The sequence below is a fragment of the Apteryx mantelli genome, chromosome 1 (assembly GCF_036417845.1).
Source record: "Apteryx mantelli isolate bAptMan1 chromosome 1, bAptMan1.hap1, whole genome shotgun sequence".
Lineage (NCBI taxonomy): Eukaryota > Metazoa > Chordata > Aves > Apterygiformes > Apterygidae > Apteryx > Apteryx mantelli.
The window spans coordinates 194,642,662-194,661,355 of record NC_089978.1 but is presented as its reverse complement, the minus strand read 5'-3'; the positions used below and the strand labels follow the sequence as shown (position 1 = coordinate 194,661,355).

The 18,694-nt window shown below is 39.8% G+C and overlaps 1 protein-coding gene across 3 annotated transcripts in view; it reads right to left on the bottom strand.

Moving 5' to 3' along the window:
• The window catches only part of MET (MET proto-oncogene, receptor tyrosine kinase), a 93,935-nt gene that overhangs the window by 27,317 nt on the left and 47,924 nt on the right, over positions 1-18,694 (bottom strand). For all 3 annotated transcript variants that reach the window (XM_067315041.1, XM_067315056.1, XM_067315049.1), the window contains exons 5-10: positions 18,079-18,252; positions 12,039-12,199; positions 10,748-10,850; positions 10,379-10,515; positions 8,909-9,073; positions 7,907-8,006 (exon numbers count right to left, since the gene is read on the bottom strand). In XM_067315041.1, coding sequence (XP_067171142.1) covers positions 7,907-8,006; positions 8,909-9,073; positions 10,379-10,515; positions 10,748-10,850; positions 12,039-12,199; positions 18,079-18,252 — 840 coding nt within the window. The remainder of the gene's footprint in view (positions 1-7,906; positions 8,007-8,908; positions 9,074-10,378; positions 10,516-10,747; positions 10,851-12,038; positions 12,200-18,078; positions 18,253-18,694) is intronic.

Genomic DNA, 18,694 nt, shown 5'->3' with positions numbered 1-18,694 from the left:
GTGTGGCATTGAGTGCTTAGGTACACTGACGTAACATAAGCGCATCTTGGGAGTGTTTGCTGCAGGACATCCTCTACCCTGTATTTCCTGGGGCCAGCAATGATCAAGTTCAACAGGCGTAGAGCCAAGTTTGCCCCTCACTCCACCATTATCCCTTGTCAGGGGCTGCCCTGGACCAAACAGTGTTTCCCAGCGCCCCCACCCTCCAGAAGACCTGCCAGGGCATGCTTTTGTGCTGTGGGGCTGCGAGCCAGTGTGAGATGTCTGGGCAGGGTACTTCCATCTACTCATCTGACCTTGTGTCAATGATGCTGGAGACAGACAAGACAGACCCAGGTCCTCCCTAAAAGGCTTCCTGTGCTGCAAGCAGCAAGGGCAGCTGGGATTTACAGGCAGCCTAATCCAAAGCTTAGGCATCGGATAATATGAATCCTCATAAAAGGAATTCATCTAACCCAAGTTTGGATGCCTGCATCTGAGTTAGTTGTCTAAACTCCCTTTTTAGTCAAAAGAGGGGAACGGGTTCACCTAGAGTGGGATTCATCTGACCTGTTTTAGACTTCAGCCTTGATTAGATTCATGGTGCTCTAGGAGGGTCTACTTCGCTCTGCTCACTATAAAGGTTTCTAGATGACTAATTTTGACTACAGAAGTCAATAGCACATCTACAAGCACTCATGGGAGGAATGGTGGGTGCTGTGCAGCATCACAAGAATGGTAGAGCAGCTCGTTTTTTGATTTTTATTCTGTACTCCCTTCACTGTACCTCCTCTCTATGCTGCTTGCAATGGATATGGTTGAGGGACTTCTGGTCCAAATCAAGTTGCTTCAACTCCAGAGAAGTACTTCTCTTCCAATTGTATAAACTTTCTCTAAGTAGTTCCCTGTGTACTGGAATCCCTGACAGCAGAGATTACACTTTTTTAAATAGAGTGGCTGATATGTTGCACAATAAGAATGGGGCTTAGCTTCTAGTCACCATAAATCTTACAGTTGTTCTGCAAGAGATTTTCATGGAAAACCAATAGTGCTGTTGAATACCTTCATGCATCTAGATAGGGCCAAAATATTTTTTGTGTTTTGTTTTTAAAATTAAATTGGCTCTCATTCTAAAATGCTGTGTGAAGGAGCTGTGAAATTAGTTTACATTTGTCTCTAATATGTTAAATTAATGCAATGCAATTTTGCTGTATTTCAAATCAGTAACATAATGGTTCAAGCTATATCTGCCATCTAGTCACATTAGCTTGAAAAGTGGGATTAAATTATCTATCTACAAATCAGCACTTTTTCTTATCATCATAGCAATTCATGCTTCCATACATAATATTATGAAATCTTAAATCTGCCAGTAAAAACACTTTTAAGGCTCTGAAACTGAACATTAGAGTTTTAGAGCTCTACTACAAGGTTTACACGTCTGTGAGCTATGAGCCAAGTTCTGTGCTCAGGTAAATGAGCGCAGCTCTCTGTGATGCTAATAGAGGATGCACCCCTGAAACTAACAGCCCAGTTAGGCTCCTAGCACAGATTCAGAAATATTTGTGTGTCCCCCATGACAACAAGGTAATCTATGGGACACAAGGCAAGGTAGAATTTTCCTTCGTGTGACTATAGTATTATACTGTTATTGTTCTTGTTCTTTTGAATACCTTGTTACAGGCCATTTACCATGTCTTAAGCTTTGCTATATCACATGGATCTAGAAATTCATTTGAATCAGTACAGTAATAATAAGATGCATTGTTAGTATAATGTATGATCAAGCCATATTTTTCCATGCTATATGAATATCCATAAAGATATCTATAACATTGTGTTGATTCTAAAAAGAGATCACTAAAACATATCTAATTATAAAACCAAATATGTCCTAGGCAATCACTATATTTATTTGATTAATGTAAATTCATTAGATTTTTTATCTACTGTAGAGTAGTGATGTCCCTTAAATGAATCGCAGTGGTATTCATAACTTTGTTTGTGGCTATCTATTAGAATCAGATACTTTACTTTATCAGGCTGGTCTCTGAAGAGGATGCTCTCAGAGAATGATAAAAATCTAATAATACTCCTTGGAGGGGATGCAATGTGACTGATTGGTAAGGTCAAGAGAAATCTTATTTGCAATGCCCTTATTGGTACATGATTTGACATGACATTTTTACCTTGAAATTGGTTTTAGCAATTGAAGAATATGATGGTTTAGTTTTCAAGAAATATTGGATCGAGGATCTATAGGAAAGAAAAACTAATTCAATCTATTGCCTACTCAATTAAGATAGTGCCTATCAACCAGCACCTTTAACTTTTATTTAATTAGGCTTTAAAGTACGTTCATTTTAAAAGCTGAACCTGTATTCTTTTTTTGACTATAATCTACATCTGAAGACAATAAGTAAGAAAAGATGTCAAAATTATGGAGCATTTCACAAGCATAAATAAATAATATACCCCATAGGGAACAGTAATCCATTGCACAATGCATATGACTCATCACTTAAAGGTATGCATTCTTGTTTCATTTGTAAAATATGACCCTTGAGGCAATTAATTCAAACTTGACCTACAGAATCTGAACTTCAGTGCCCAATTCAATTTTTTTTTCATCTGGCATAACAACAGGAAAAGTATGAGGGAGGATCTCTGAGCTCGAAAGGTCCCCCAGTAGCTGACCCAGATAAGACGGGGGCAGTTTGATGTGTATTACAGGATCTGTAGCAGTCAGAAGAGAGAAAAGGGCCAATCTATCCTTTCATAAAAAGTCTAAACTTTTGGAGTTCCTGTGAGGAATGAAAGATGGATGAGCTCTAAGGCAGACTGGGAGACTTTGTAAGCATCTTTGCCAAACAATGATTTCTCAGTAGAAAAAGAGAATTCAAGTCTTACTTGAGGAAAGTCCATTCAGAAGGCTTTCCAGTGTAGGTGAGAAACTGAGACTTGGCTACACAGGCAGGGTATCCTGAAGATTGCTCAGAGAACTCATTGGCTTTCTCTGCCGTTTCAGGAGGTGCAACAAATGGCACTAATGCCAGTGCAGAGCGTATTTGGTACCAGTGAGTTGGCAGTGTGGGCCCTCCCTGTACACCACCTGCTGCACTCCTTTCTTGTCGAGAGATGCCCATGACATGCAGATTCAGCACAGAAGGAAAGGCTGACGGTTCCCCTTCGTGACGCAAACTCTTTGCTGGGCTTTTGTGGCAGCTTTATGCCACAGAGGCAACTCAGCTAGAGGATCTGACCCTGAGTACCTTTGGAGGCATAGTCAGGAAAATGTTTGATAATCACACACTCACCATTCACCATTTCTAGGGAATTTCTTCCATCATTATTTAATAAACTGAAGTTAGACATTTGTAAGTGAATTCTAGGCAGTTTAATGGTTATTATGTATAAGGATTGTTCACGGAATTCAAATCTTGAGAGACCATTGATATATTTAAAAAAAAATCTCTCAGCATGCAACAGAAAAATGGCATCTAATAGGGATCTAAGCAATTGAAACAATTAAACAATTAAAAAAATGCTAGCTAAGGATTATTCATGAGACTACTTATTGAAGAAATAATTAAAAGTTGGTGGAAAGAGATCTTACGAAATTACAGGATCAGTTGTTGGAGGATATGCATTAAAAGGTGCTTCTCCCTAATTTTGTAACCTTGGACATTTTGGGACATGCACAGTTAAGCAATGGGAATATATATCCAAATTAATGGATAGAATATTTACACTGCTACAACAAAGGATCCCCAAATGACTATTTGTTTGCTATTTGGGAATCAATGCAAAGTACAGGCTTTGAAAGACCTGAAGTGCTTCAGGGAGAGAAGACATCATCTAGCAGGATTTACAGTAGAGATCAGAAAATATTTATTTTGTAAACAGGCACTTGTGCTCAAATACCATTCCAAGTTGTGCAAAATTTTAATACAAGCACAATACAAAGTGAAAGGATGGAAAGAGCTGCTTCCCTCCTTGTGTGCCTCACACAAGAACTGGCCATATGAGCAGAAGTGACAGGGTTAGTGTACCTTTAGGCATTATCTAGAGCTGTCAGGAAGTAGAATTTATGCAGAACTCCCTAAATTCAAATTTTTTGTTCATAGTCAGAACAAAAAGTCAGAAGAACTCACAAAATAAAAATTAAAAAGAAATACATTGCAAGTATTGAAACATATGGTTCAGTAACTTCAGAGTATCTTGTTTCACTCATGTTTGAACCACTGAATTTTAATAAGGCAAAATGCATTATTTTGATAGTGCTAACATAGAATGTAATATAAATATAATTAATGTGAGCACAGTGTTAAATTATTATTTTACTGAAATTTAAATAAATATGATCTAAAAATGATAAAGTTGAAGCAAGACATTTTTACCTTATTGAAAAGAAAAATTCAGAAATACTGAGTTTGAAACAAGAAAATTGAAAAGATCAATTTAAATGTTTGTCCTATACAAGACTGGCATATTGCCCCCAAACTCTTCAGTTTCAATGAAACTACATTTCTTCCGGGGAGTCATTCCACAGAACGTCTTTTACCAGTTCCACCATTAACCTCCTTTATAAGGATGGGAAGAGCAGAGAAGAGCAAATCCCTCCAAGGCTTGCCAGCCTGCTGGGATCCCTGCTTTGGGATCCTGCTGCTTGGGAGAGCAACCCTCGCTCATACTGCGACCCCTGCATGGCTCTGTGCCACAATTAAGCCTGATGTTGCTAATTAGGGGTTTGGGGACTGATAGATGACAGGAGAAGAAGACAGCTCTTTTACATAATTTCAGTTTAGACAAATGGGAGAGGACTGCGGAGGTGGCAGGAAGAATGGGTAGACCTCTAGGAAATAACACACCAGGAGAAGTTAGAGCAGTTTGGTTTGTTTTAGCTGGAAATGAGAAAGGCTGAATCATAACTTAGTGCAAGTATGTAAAATTAACATGAGGGTTTGCTGATCAGTTTGTTGTTTGTGTCCACCGAAAGTTAAACAAGAAGATGGCTAATTAGCAGCAGGGATTTGAGTTAATTATTAAAAAGAAATCTTTCCAAACCACTAGGTAAGCAGGTAGAGCGGCTCTCTCCAAAGCTTATTTAAGGGTGGTTGTGAAATTTCTTTCACAAGGAGCTTTAAAAACATTTAAAAACACCCTAGACAAATATCTGTCAGGCAATGGTCTAGGCGCATTTGGTCCCGCCGCAGGGAAGCAGGCCAGGCTGGGTCTTTGTGGTCCCTCCCAGCTGCACTTTCCTTTGATGCTCTGGGATGTGTTTCAGTGATGGCCTTGGGTTTCCCAAGAGCCAGAGTTTCTGAATGCTGACAAAAGCAGCTTCTTGGATGAGGCTGGTGAGAGAAAACTATGAAAAAAAGGCTTAAATTACAATAAAAAATGACTCAGTTAACTTTCCTCTCCCAAACTAAGGAAGCAAGAAAGGTATATATAACTTCAGCTGTAGGACTTAATCATTTTGTATTGCATCGTTTGCCTGGGTTTGATCTGTTCAGGGCCCCAACCTATTGTCTCCTTTGCTCATATGATGGCTGAGCATTGCAGTGCTCTGGATCTGTGCTGGGGGAAGAGTAACAGCTCCTCATCACTGTTTATTTTTGTAATGATGGGAAGAAAGTCTGTTTTTGGGGGGTGCTAGCACATAGGGCCCAGAATCTCCCATGCAGGATGAGGAATGCTGCATCATAGGCAGCCTCCACCAACAATTTCTTCAGGAACACAGTGCAATCATCTTGTTTTGTCACTATTAAATCCTACCTTTCTCTCTCAAGGCAAATACTTTTCCTTGAGAAATAAGCTTGAGGTAGAGACTAATGGCAGAACAAATGGCAAGCAGAGCTGGGCTGCCACAGAGGCAGAGAAAGCCGCTGAGTGCCAGAAGCATTTAATTTCAATACAGCAAATACATTACTCAGGCAGCGTTAAAGTATAATATATTTTTGTTTATAATCTGTTTGAGGTTATATTCCATCCCTTCACGCAGAGGGAATGAACATGTGTACAGATGCTTTTATACCGGACAGATTCTTAGAGGTGATATCTTTATGGAATATACCGACAAATATCTTTATGGAAATCGAGGGTCAGACCTGCCTCTTCTTGGGTATTGGCAAATATCATGCACACTGCAAGGTACTATGAAAAGAAAACCAAGTGAGATGAACAATTAGGAAGATAATTCTGATTATCTATGTCCATGCCACTTTTCAACAACAAATTAAAAGGCAGGATGGCAGCAAACCACTGTTTGAAGGAAAGGTTGCTCCCCAGTATCTGGTGAGAGAGAGAAAATTCTACAGTAAGCATTGGCTGGATTTCCCAACCATTTCTGGACAGCAGATTTAGTTCTTTAAAGCTTCAGATCCTTTCAGATCTGTGCAAATCTGGAGGAAGCCTCTGCATGTAATGTCTTCATCGATTTTGAAAACTATGATGTTGTTAGAGCTTCTCTAATATGTATTCTTAAAATTCAAATTCTAAGTCAGATTGTGAATTCCAGTAAGTACCAAATATTGTCTGCACTCATTGACAGGACATTTGCTAAGCATGGAATCAGGACCTGAAGAGAAGCAATTCTGCATGTTCTCACAGGGCAAAAAAGAAAGCAGGTGAATGGTCTTTACTTTGAAAGAAAGAAAGCTCAAATCCAGGCAAGGCAAAATCTAAAGAGCTGATTTCAGCAATCATCTTTCACTTTGTAATTGTTTTGTATCTAGAAATAACCATGTCTGCAGTGCTGAAAACCTAATAAATTCTGTGTTCAGTTGATTTCACTGAAATGTTTCACTTCCTTAACTGCTCCTTGTGATAACACTGAACACTACAATTGATTGCAAGGGCACTGATTTTCAGATTAAAATCTGTATCCATTACATTACGAGCCATGATTAGATCCATCTGAAATTCAGGTCCCAACGCTCATTATAAAAATTAGGATCATGAAGAATATTACGACCTTGAAGCTATAAAAGACTGCAAATTTGTAGACATACCATTTAAATGCTTTGAGCAAACCTAAGTCTAATACTTAAAAATCAATAATACAAGAAACAGTATATGAATATCATTAGTAATAAGCTGAGAACATGAGCAGTAGCACAGCATGTTATAAAGAGTGTAGGTCAATTTAGCTTCAGTTAAGCTAAACCTTACAGGACCTTACAGGATAAGAAAATGTCAGAGGTGCAAGACAAAGGTGTAGGCAAAAGCTGAGAGGAAACAGTTCCAGCCCCAAGTAGCCAATAAGTGTAATCTTTGCCCTATAAGGATTACAGTAGATGTCTGACAGTCTCCCGTCTGTCCCTTGAGTCTGTGTTCACACAGAGATTCCCAGTGGCAGGTGCCCAAACCTTTCTTAAAAGTTAGTTGCTGAACTCTGATAAGTTAGGAAAGATTTGCCCTAATAGGTAATTTAACAATAAGCAATTCTTTAAGGTCATACTTACTCCTGATTTTACATATTACTTTTCCTCTTTCTTTGATGTTTGTTCCATTTTCTTTCTGTATCCGCAGTCACCATTAACATATATTTCCTATTACATATATTCCACTTGAATTTGCCATGTCTGGCAAATCTGGCACACGTATACTACATTGTTCTTTGTTTACTCACTGAATTTTCATTGTTAAATTATGAATAAAAATCTTGTTATCTGATACTGTGAAAGCCTAATTTCTTTGGAATAGGCTCCAACAGGTAAAATGTGGTTCTTCCCCCCTCTAATTTCCAATTTGTTGTTGAGTTTTGCCTACGCAGTAAAACAGTCTGTGAAGAATATAGCAAAATGTCTGTGGAAGCCCCTAAATTTCAAGGCAAAATCAAAGTGATTTCACCAAAAATTCTGTGCCACTCAGAACACAAAGATGACAAGATAACAGATTGTCTTCTCCAAGACTGACTCACCACAGAGAAGTTCATTCCCAATTTAGGTACAGTAATCACCATCTGAGGAAAGCACACTGAATTCAAGTTGATTCCCTGAGCTGTGATTGTACTTCCGCCACTAGGAAAAATTAAAAATTAAGAAAAAGAGTAGGATAACAATACAGCTTCCCTAATAAATGTAATTACAAATTATACTTTAGAATAAATGACAACATAAAAGCAAAATTGGGGATACACAGGGTGAATGCCAAATGCATTGCTCTGAGCAATAGGAAAAAAAATTTCCCATTTTTTCCCCCCAATTTTTTTTCTTGGAAAAAAATTTCACACTTGATGTAACAACCAACCATATACAAAAAAGAAAAATAATTTAAAGAAATGTGGTATGCCAGGATATAAAAGAAATGTGTACATTTTAAAGGATGACGTTATACTTGTCCTCAGCATTTGCTAACTTATTTAACTTGTTGCTTTCACTGGTACTGAAAAAAGGTGTCTTTTTTACTGTTGACTTTTTTTTGGCAAAGGCAGATGGTTTGGATTAAAGCTAATAAGATCATAAATATGTCACTTAAAAACACATACGTACATATACTACCATACATATATATTCATAATATTTATGTATGCTGGATTTAGGCTGTTTTAAAATCCATTTGCTCTCCTGAGTACTGCTGACTTGTCATGTTAAATGATTTTCCTCACAAATCAGTGTAATGTCCAGACATAGTAGCGGAGATAGACAAACTTAGCAGTACAGTAGGTACATCTCAGCAGGACATTGCAGGTACACTCAGCAGCAGCTAGGAGTTAAATCACACAAAATAAAGAGGCCCCCTTCCTCCTTCTCCTTCACCTCTGGAAGGAAATGATCTGCCCTTTGCAACTACACCATAATAGAAGCAAGTGCTATGGCAGATAGCGATAAAAATGCAATTTCTTTCAATAGATGGCTGTGCAGCACAGCCATTCTTCTTTCATCTATTACTTTTCATATTTCTATGAGAAACTTTTACTCACCTAAGAAAAGATTTGGCTGGGTGAATTTTTAAAACAACAGGGTCTTCTCTGTATGTGAAATGACCTTTTGCGTCTCGAACGGCTTCATCGATGCCCACCCTAACGCGATATTCCTGCGGGATGCGCTGTGCTGGGGTGTAGCACTCCACAGTGCTTGCCGACACGCTGAAAGGACACAAAAGGGCTCACCTGTCAGCACTGTAAAACACGTACTCTGTATAAAATGCCAGCCTTTAGCAAGCCCCAGCCCCGCATAAGGTCCACTTGTGAAAAATGTCATCGACTCCCACAGTATTTACTCATATGCAGAACAGGGCCTTACAAAATAGGCATGGCATGATGCAGAAGCAGCAGCTACGCCGCTTAGGCTCATGATTCATCTTATCTGGGTTGTTTGCACCCTGCCCGGTGGAAGGTGTTACTCCCGTGCGGGCGCCGGCCACGTCAGCCTGTTCAGCGCCAAGGGAACTGCCAGCCTGCAAGGATGACAGCAGGCTCCGGGCTTAAGGACTGGCTTATTGTGCCCCAGCTGCCAAGGGTAACACCTCTTCTTTCTGCTACACAGGATATTTCCCTGTGTTGCAAACCTCGAGAAAAGAGGCTGGCAGGGACGCACCGGCGTTTCAGAGGCATTCTGCACTCAGAGTACCTGCTGAGGGGGCAGGCAGTGAGGAGACAGGTGTCACCCTATTGTAACCAAAACCAAAAACCAGGACCAGGAAGCTCATGGTAAAATGGCTAGCAAATTCAGAACACTTCTGTGCACTGAACAGAGAATCTGCACTTATTATTTAACATTTATAGTCAGGTAAGAATCAAGGCATGTCCACGCAGAGCATGTTAAAGATTCCTGAATGAGCTACTATGTCTACTGAATCCAGTACAGAAATTAATTAATTCTCAAAACAATATTATACATACCAAGAAAAGAACCAAACTGATGCAGCTTTTGGTTTGGAGGCAATTCACAAATAGAGCAGAAACACTTCCCCCTGCTCCACTACACAGTATCCACTTTCCCATAGAGGAACCCCCTCAGGTTTGCACTGTGCAACCGCGTAGGAAATGATGGTGTGCTTGCTGTAAGCAACTGCAAGAACTGCAGCTCTTGCTAGCAGCGGAGAGCGGGATGAATGTGTGGGAACTGGGATGACAAACGTAATAGGAAATGTGCAATTCCTAGTCCTTTAGAAGCTGATTTGCTATTGCTCTGTGCAACTTCTTCAGGAGTTAATGGAGGCATTACAGAATAAACAAGACTTCTAGGGAACTGTGGTTCCTTCCAGGGACCTTTTAGAGATTCTAAACTCAGGATCTAAGCTGGAACTGAATGCTTATTACTGTACCAATTCTATGTAATGTGAGGAGAGCAGTGCACTGTTTTTTTTTTGTTTCGAATTTTTTTTTACACAAGACATTTAATCAAGCCATTTCAATATTAAAGGAAACACTTTTTTGCAACCACCTTACCTTTTCAAGGTGCATGGTTTCTCACCCACAAAAATCCTTCGAGATTTTCCACTGTTTAGGTATTTTCCTGCTAAAGTTAGTAATGTTCCACCAGACTTGGGGCCATAGGTGGGAGAAATACTTGTTATTATAGGATTCTGAAGGGAGTAAAAATAAGAACAGTGGATTGTTAATTATGTTTCCATATTTTCAAAACATGAAGAGGAAAAACCCTAATACATTTGCTAGCACTTTGATGAAGTAATAGTAAAGCAAACAGGAACATAGATTTACCATACCGGATTAGACTCATGAGAAGCCTGTTCTGTATCTTCTCCTAATAAATAATGAAGCTAACTTTGACATTAAAGTTTTAATGATAGTGCTTACCACATAAGAAAAGGTATTGAATAATGTTTTGCCATGTCCAACAGAAACACTACTGGATATATTAAAACTTGCATTTTTTGCAGCAGGAACTGTGCATTCCAGCCTTTGAAAAACAAAGAAAAAATGTGTTTAAATTTTTTTATGCCTCGATCATTTTGTAATAAAATAGAACCACATCAACTCATAATAATGAAGGATCCATACTAAACATATCATCAATCTATGGGCGTCATGGACATTTCAGAAATAACAGCTAAAAGAACTGTGATCTTCTATTATCATACCAAATACAAACACTATAATGTTTATACTTAGCCAGAGAAAATAATTTTGATGTATCAAATATATTTCTGAAAAAAAGAAGCATGCTAAAGAAAACAAATACCTCCCATTCACGTAATGGCTGACTTGGTTTGGGGAATTTTCCTTTAGTGCCAAATTTTGGCAAAAAAAAAAAGGATTAGGAAAAATGTCTCATACAAAAACACATTGAATAAATTTAAATATCGCCAAAATTGATGCCAATATGTATCAATGAATTACATTACACGTATACAGTTTCATATATGAGCTATTCTCCTTAAATCATTTTGCTTGCATTAAAACTGTTCAGAGCACCAGCTAGGAGACAGCTCAGTCTTATGGAAGGTGATGTTTTTGCTGCTACAAATGAGAATGGGGGAAGTCATGGCCATGATTCGCACATTGCTTTGCTAGTAGATAGTCATCTCAGCTGAGAGAGGATATTCACTGAACTTGCTATTTCCTTACAATAACAACCAGAATAACCTCTGTCTTGAATTTAAGCTATTATCATACTGTCTTATATACATATTTCTGAGGAGGAGAAGGAGAGGTGGAGCTGAGGGGCCTCCCGATGACAAAACACCTGTATCGTCACATGTTTCTCTCCAGCAGCTTCACGGATTTGGAAGACAGAGATGAGGTAACTGAGCCCTACAGGATCCTGGCTAGAGGCACCTGCCACCTTTTCAAAGCTCTGCACAGCTGCATTCTTGCCAGCTCCCACAGATGTTGAACAGCACAGCACAGACTACCAGGAGAAGCTGCTGCAGGAGCTCTCAGCACTGACTAGATTTATCGGATCTCTGTTTGGAGCCCTGTTTTCCTGGGGAGCTTATCATATCAGAGGTTTGTTTCTCACCTATGGTTTCTGTCTGAAATTTAAGAATTAAAAGATACTTATTGACTGAATGTTTATATCATAAAAAAATCCAAAGCACATAAAGAACATCTATACAAAAGAAACTTGAAACTTCAGGTTTCTTACTTGTTTTTGTTGCTAGATTTTGCTTCCAGGGCACAAGTTTGTCCTCCAATATGGACTACTGTATTTTTTAATTCAAATCTATTATTTTTGCTGAATCCAAAGTCCCATCCACACACTGTCAGTTTTGTTCCACCTTCTAATGGAGCGCTGCTTGGGAGAATCTGTTAAAAAAATTGTATTAGTTTCATCAGGTTTTCTAGAACTTCAAATGGAGTTAAAGAATGTGCAAAGGAATAATTTTAAAATAGCATTTATTCTGGTAGAGTATATCCTACCATTCATCTTAATTGTTCTTCACCTTTCATTTATCACATTATGAGCTTCCTCTGACAGTAGCAATAAATAACAAAACCTATACTAGAAAACTTTGAAGGATAGTGTTTAGGGGCACTGAACAAGCTGTGCATTGTAATTGTCTTTTAAATCCTGCTATTCTTGTCGTTCACATCTTATTTCTAGTATGTTAAACATAGTGTGCTTATTTTGTTAGAAGCTGAATACTGAACAAAAAAGAGCCCCAAAATGACCGTTTTTGTCAGCCTGATGAAAGTCAGGTTCAGAGTGAAGAAGCTTCAAAGACACCAAAATCAGATATCGCATTGGCTGTGATAAAGTTAATATGACTTCTGTTATTCTTTCCTTAAATCTTTTACATTTGGCCACCTCTAATTCCAAGTCAAAAATAAACCATCCCTCAGAAACATAGAGACAATCTACAAAGGAAATGCTTTTTTTTTCTGTATATTGTAAATTGTCCTGTAAAATATAACAATGGTGGGAAAAATGTAGGAACACTATAGAGGTCTTACAAAACTCAGTAAAAGTACTGGTCAGTACTGCCAGTGAAAAAATCAGAAGACATTGGTTCAGGGTTTATGGGAACTTTTAACAAAACTGCATAAATTTGCAAACATATCAGTATTACTGGACAAACAACAGAGAATGAAAGACAATTTATATTTGTGATCATATCATCTCAATGTCTTAGGCTTAATGCTTTAGTGATAATAATTTTGCCCCTAAAATGCAATACAGCTGTGCCTTTCAAAGGACCCTACTTCCTTTTCAAGCTGAAAGGAAAGTATTTGAGAGATCCTTGGCTATTATTTCATCTGGAAATCCAGTAAGACAGGCACATTTCTTTTCAACTCTCTGTGGCTATACTTGAAGACTTTCACAAATGAACTATTGTGGATAGAAAGGCAGCTGAAGAATACTTCAAAAGAATTATGCCATATATTCTATATGGGAAAATTTACTACCGCCATTAGAAACCAGACAGAGTCTGATCTAAAATGTACTGAAGTCAGTAGGAATCTTACCTACTTTAATGAGCTTTGAACCAGTTCTCAATGAGCAAAGAAGGGGGAACCTATGCAGAAATAGTCCTTTTGCACAAATCCCATAATAAAAAAAAAGAGATGCCCCCACAGCCTGCTGCCACGCAACACTGCAGCCAGCAGTGGGGAGCTGTACTGCATCATGTGGAATCTGCCTCGTTTCCAAGTTTTCATTTCCCGTATTTCTTTATTTTTATATCTTCAAAGTCTGGATTGACTTCAGATCGCAGTTTGCCACTCTACTTAGTATCGCAGCATCTATTTTTGGAGTAACAACACCCAAACAGAAACTGAAGCTGCTCTGTGGGGATACAAGACATCTCACAGTTTGTAAAATAATGCACTGATCTGTGGCATTTGAAGAGTCTGAGTTGTAGTCCCTACTTTAGCAAAATAAGGGCATTAAAACCAGGCCTTACAAAGCCATGCAGAATTGTAAACTAAGGGACTTAACTAGTTTTGAATGATCTTATCTGTCAAAAGAGATTTGTGATAGCAGCCCATGTTCCTTTACTGAGGGAGAATGAATGTATTTATTACATTCTGCCAGCAAATTTAGGAGGCAAGACTTCCAAGCAGATACCAAAAAATAAACCAAATCTTATACTTTTGTTTTAAGTTCCACAAAAAGTCCCCCAAAGTGTTTTCATTCATTTTCTTATTTTTATTACATTTGTTCTGTACCATGAAACCACTAAAAGTCAAATCTGGTTTCCCAGACTTTTTCATGGAAGATTCAGCAGGAATGAATAGTGAACTGCCCGGACTCTGAACTGAAGTGCCCATAACCATCATCTGTGTGCCTGTCTTTTATAGAGTGTGTACATTGCACAGGTAGTAACAGAAAATAAACAAAACCCAAATCAGTTATAAATGCTCTGAAATTCAAGAATTGAAAATTGAAAAATTCTTCAAAATTCTCTATAGCAGGGAATCTCCACTGATAACATGGAGTAAGTCCTTTTGCAAGACCTGAAGTTCTGCCCGACCCTGGTCTTTTCTGGACTTTGGGATAAGGGAGACAAAACTGTCTTTTCTTCTTTTCTTTTTTTTGAAAAATTTAAAACATTGTATTTTCCTTTTGTTTATGTTGACAGCTTTTATGTTAACATCCACTCACATACTTTATAAATTGTTGGAAGAAAGTATCTATTTATTAAAGTTTCGACAGCCCATTCATTTTAATTAAGAGGCAAGGACACGTTCAGGCCACACTTGAAATTTCCAACAAAACCTCCAATCTAAACAGGCAGCAGAACGCCTGATGTTCTTGATATTTCTAAGATAAAAGTTAGCTAAAATGACTCACTTTTTAAAACAACAACAAACCGTGTCAGGTTTTAAACCACAATAAAGTATCAAAAAGGAGGCCAATTTATTTTTTCTTTTAAGCAGTTCACCTTTTGGAGTGACCTGAATTCCACATGCAGATGACTGCAATTTGTTTCATTACCAAGTTAGCTCTGATGAGACTCATCCAAGTCCCCCCGCTTTCCTCTAGCGCCGCCTCTCAGGCTGACAAAACGCACGGCTCTGCTGGCGGAGGCCGTGACTGCGAGGCATTTCACTAGGGCTGCCGTGCCAAGCAGGCAGGGCTGGGCGCGGGCCCGAGGTTGCTCTCTGAGCATCAGGCCCGTTCGCCTCGGAAGCGTGGTCCTGCAGCGCCGCATCGTCTGTAGCACAGGGGGAGGGACGCCGGCCGGCACGGGGGCTCGGACAGACGTGGGGCCTGAGCGAGCAGGCGCCTGCGGAGACCCGCCAGGAGGCAAGTCGTTGTGACCAAGGCTTTGAGGAAAAGGTGCTTAAAGCAGGTGAAAGGACTGAAGGATCGACAGGACTCAACAGAAAAATGCTGGACTTCTCCACCGTTCTGCATAAGAAGAAAATCTATCTTTTTTTTTTCTGTTAAACACTACTCCATGTTATAGTCTGGGAAAACTTTATTGAAGCCTGTTGGATCAGACCCTCAGAGAATCCGTGTGTTCCCTTCAGGTTAAAGCTATCATATGACGTATATTAAGTAATCTGGCCCTCTGAATCTACCAAACATTTAGGGGGGTTTAGGACTGAATTTCAGACACCATGTGAAGCAGGTCATCCTCTGTTTGTTGGAAACAAAACAAGCTTGTTTCTCATATTTTATGCATATGGGTTTAAAGACAGATCAGAAGATGATGAATAATCTGTTTTATATTTTTTTCAGTAATAATGTTAAATGTCATGGTCCAGCAGAGCATGAAATCTGTCTTAACAGCTAGCAATCCAAAGGGATTTAAGTACTCAGCTGCATTTTTTTCCTTACAAGCCTTCTAGAAAGAACTTTCACAAACGTGGGCATGCTGTAATTCAAAGCTGCAGGAGATTCACTTTGAGATCTGTCAGTGCCACAGCTCTGTATTCGTTACAGGGGAAGGAGGCACACGCGCCCGAGCACGCAGCGCTGGGCTGCACGCGGGGAAGGGGGAGCCCAGGGCGGCGCGGCCCCTGGCTCCGCGCTGCTCCCCACTGCCGGGTGCACGGACACACTCCCTTGCACGAGCCATTCCAGCCACGTTGGAGGGACAACTGCCTCGAGACAGCACCGCTCGGTGCAAGCATCTCACGTGGGCTCCAGACATTTGCTTCTTAAAACTGCTGAGCACACCCCCCCCCCCCCCGAAACTAGAGAGGACTATAAGAGCATAGCACATCTGAAAATCAGAAACTAAGCAGAGCCTTAGAAATCTTTTTGGATGCATGGCAACATATAGCCACAGCACTAAAGTTTTGCCAAGGAAAAATGTTAAGGGATGCTGCTTGTGCTCTAGGGAAAACAGAACAAGCTATGCAATAGAGGTGTGAGTAGTTTGGTCTTGCAGAAGTAAAGAAAAAAAACGTTTCAGGACTTATTCTCAGTGTATCCCTTTGTATTTGTGATTCACTGATTCATAAAAGTTAAGAGCAGAAAGGACTATTTGATTATCTATTATAGCCTTTTTGAAATAACTGTGCTCTTGTGTAAAGTAAATGCAAACTATTCACTTTCTGATTTAGTAATTTTTTATATCTATCTCCTTTGCCCAACTGTAAATGGCAATAGAAGGCAAGGCAAACACACACGTACACATGCACACGCATATCTTTACATCCATTCTGGGTTTGATTTGGTTTTGATTTGATTCCTAATAACATTTCATTGTTTGTCCATTGCAGTTTGCCTGCATTGGCCCTAAATTTTGTATCTGAAACATGAATATGAAAATAAAAAAACCCTGTTAACATGTGTTTCTAGATTACTAATGTAATCTGAACTTCTTTCAGCAGTTTTGCCTGGCTATTCTTTAAAAAGTTGCTGTACATGAAATCATGTGCCTGGTTTAAGGAAAACATTATTTTATTTAAAAGGAATTTCTCTCTCGCTCTCTCTCTGCGAGTTTAGCATTCAAAGTTTCATCTCTGTTTATAAGCTGGATACCCATAAAGAGTAAATGTATTTTAAACTACACAGTATAGTTTAAATATATTAATAAAAGTAAATGGATATAAGTGCTACCAGAAAGTTTTATGTTTGTTCTTCCCTCTGTTTACCAGTCCATAAACTGTTCCATAAAACTAGGCCTTCATAATTATGTCACACTTAACACAAAATGATCTGGTTAAATGTACAGTCAGCCAGTACAAATCTTGCATTAACCATAGCTAAATGAAAACAGCAATGAGCTAGTATGGGTCTTTGCTCATCTATGTAGTTTTTTTCTCGCACACTTTTCATCCTTTACGGGCTTTTACCAACTGAGAGCAGCCCCCAGTAGTCCGCTTGCCTGGGGGCTGCTTGCCAAGTTTGTGGCAATCATCAGCCCCACAGGAACGAGGAGTCCAGCCAGGGGAAATGCCACCTCCTCCAGGGTAACATTTTGGTTGACAGCTCCATTGCAGAGCTTGGGTAAGTGAGAGAGGGGATCTCCCACGGGGTTAAACATGCTGCAGGAGCCAGCTCCAGGATGGCTTGGCACAGGTGCGAGGAGCCTCCTCTGCGAGAGGGGTTTCAGGGGAAGAACGCTCTTTCTTGTCACTCTGCTTTTCCTTTATCCACCAGCCAGGCTGGCTGTGACCCAGCATGTTTCCACACTGCAGAGTTTTTGCAGAGCTGGGGCTTTCCCGCAGGGTGCCAGGAGGGTTAGCTGGACTTGTCTGTGGCAAGGACCTGAGCCGGCACCGCTCAGGGCAAGTCTTATGTGAGGCCAGAAGCTACTTATGGACAGTGAGGCTGAGAGGAGCAGACGCTTCATTTATTTTAATTACAAAAAAATGAACAGAAAACGTCTCTAAGGGAACAAGCGTGGAAACTCCTCTCCTTTGCTTCCCATATGTTGTTTATGTTTGTTGACTGACATAACATGAATGACATGTGAGGCCACCTCTTCCTCGAGAGACTGGCCACCTCCAATCTCAATAGTGTCATGAGGCAAGATTAAACAATTAAGCAATAACAAACAGTTGCAACATGAGACCTGCTTGTCACGTCGGGCTTTGCAGCCTCAGGGTTTCTGAAGGGAGAAAGGCAGAATGCAGGGGGTGGCCAGCTCCCAGGAGGGCCTCCACACACCTCCAGCAGGTGCAGGTTCAGGAGGCACTGCTATGGTTGCCTGGATAGTATATACATCTGAAATGATCTGTGCATTCTTATGTCAGAGATAAATGTGAGAAACACATCATTTTACCTCATAAACTCTAGGCAAACATGTCTCCTGGGTCCATGTCCCTTCAACACACTCTTGAGACCTTGCGCATCGCTTGCTGCACCACCCACACTGCATGAAGGGAGGTGCCAGAAGGCACTGGCTGCAGGACTTGAAATGCTCACAGCCCGGTCCGTTCAATGGGATCTTAGTTATCTATTGATGGAAAGAAATGATGCATAGATCTCCATAATACACACACAAAATGGCAAGGAGACTCTATTTATGCAACATGCCGTGATACTACTCAGATTTCAAATGTGCAAGTCGTGGTTCTACTTCTCCTTAGCTCAGTAATTATAAGATCTTATAAGTAATTTAACTGACATGATTTTAAATTCACTTGGGAGAAACCCTAAAGGCATCTTAATGATATATACAGTTACTACCAGCATCTGGTATTTACAGCAAGATAGCATTTTTGGCTGATGGGAAAAGAAAACAGCAGTGTGCACTTCCCAATTCTGTACTAATTCTTGGACAAACAGCGTATCTCAGTATGTCTTTGTTCATGCATCTGTAAAACAGGCTGGATGGTTATTTCAGCTGTGGTGAGGCTGTGTTAGTATCTATGACACACTTAAAGCACATGACTGTA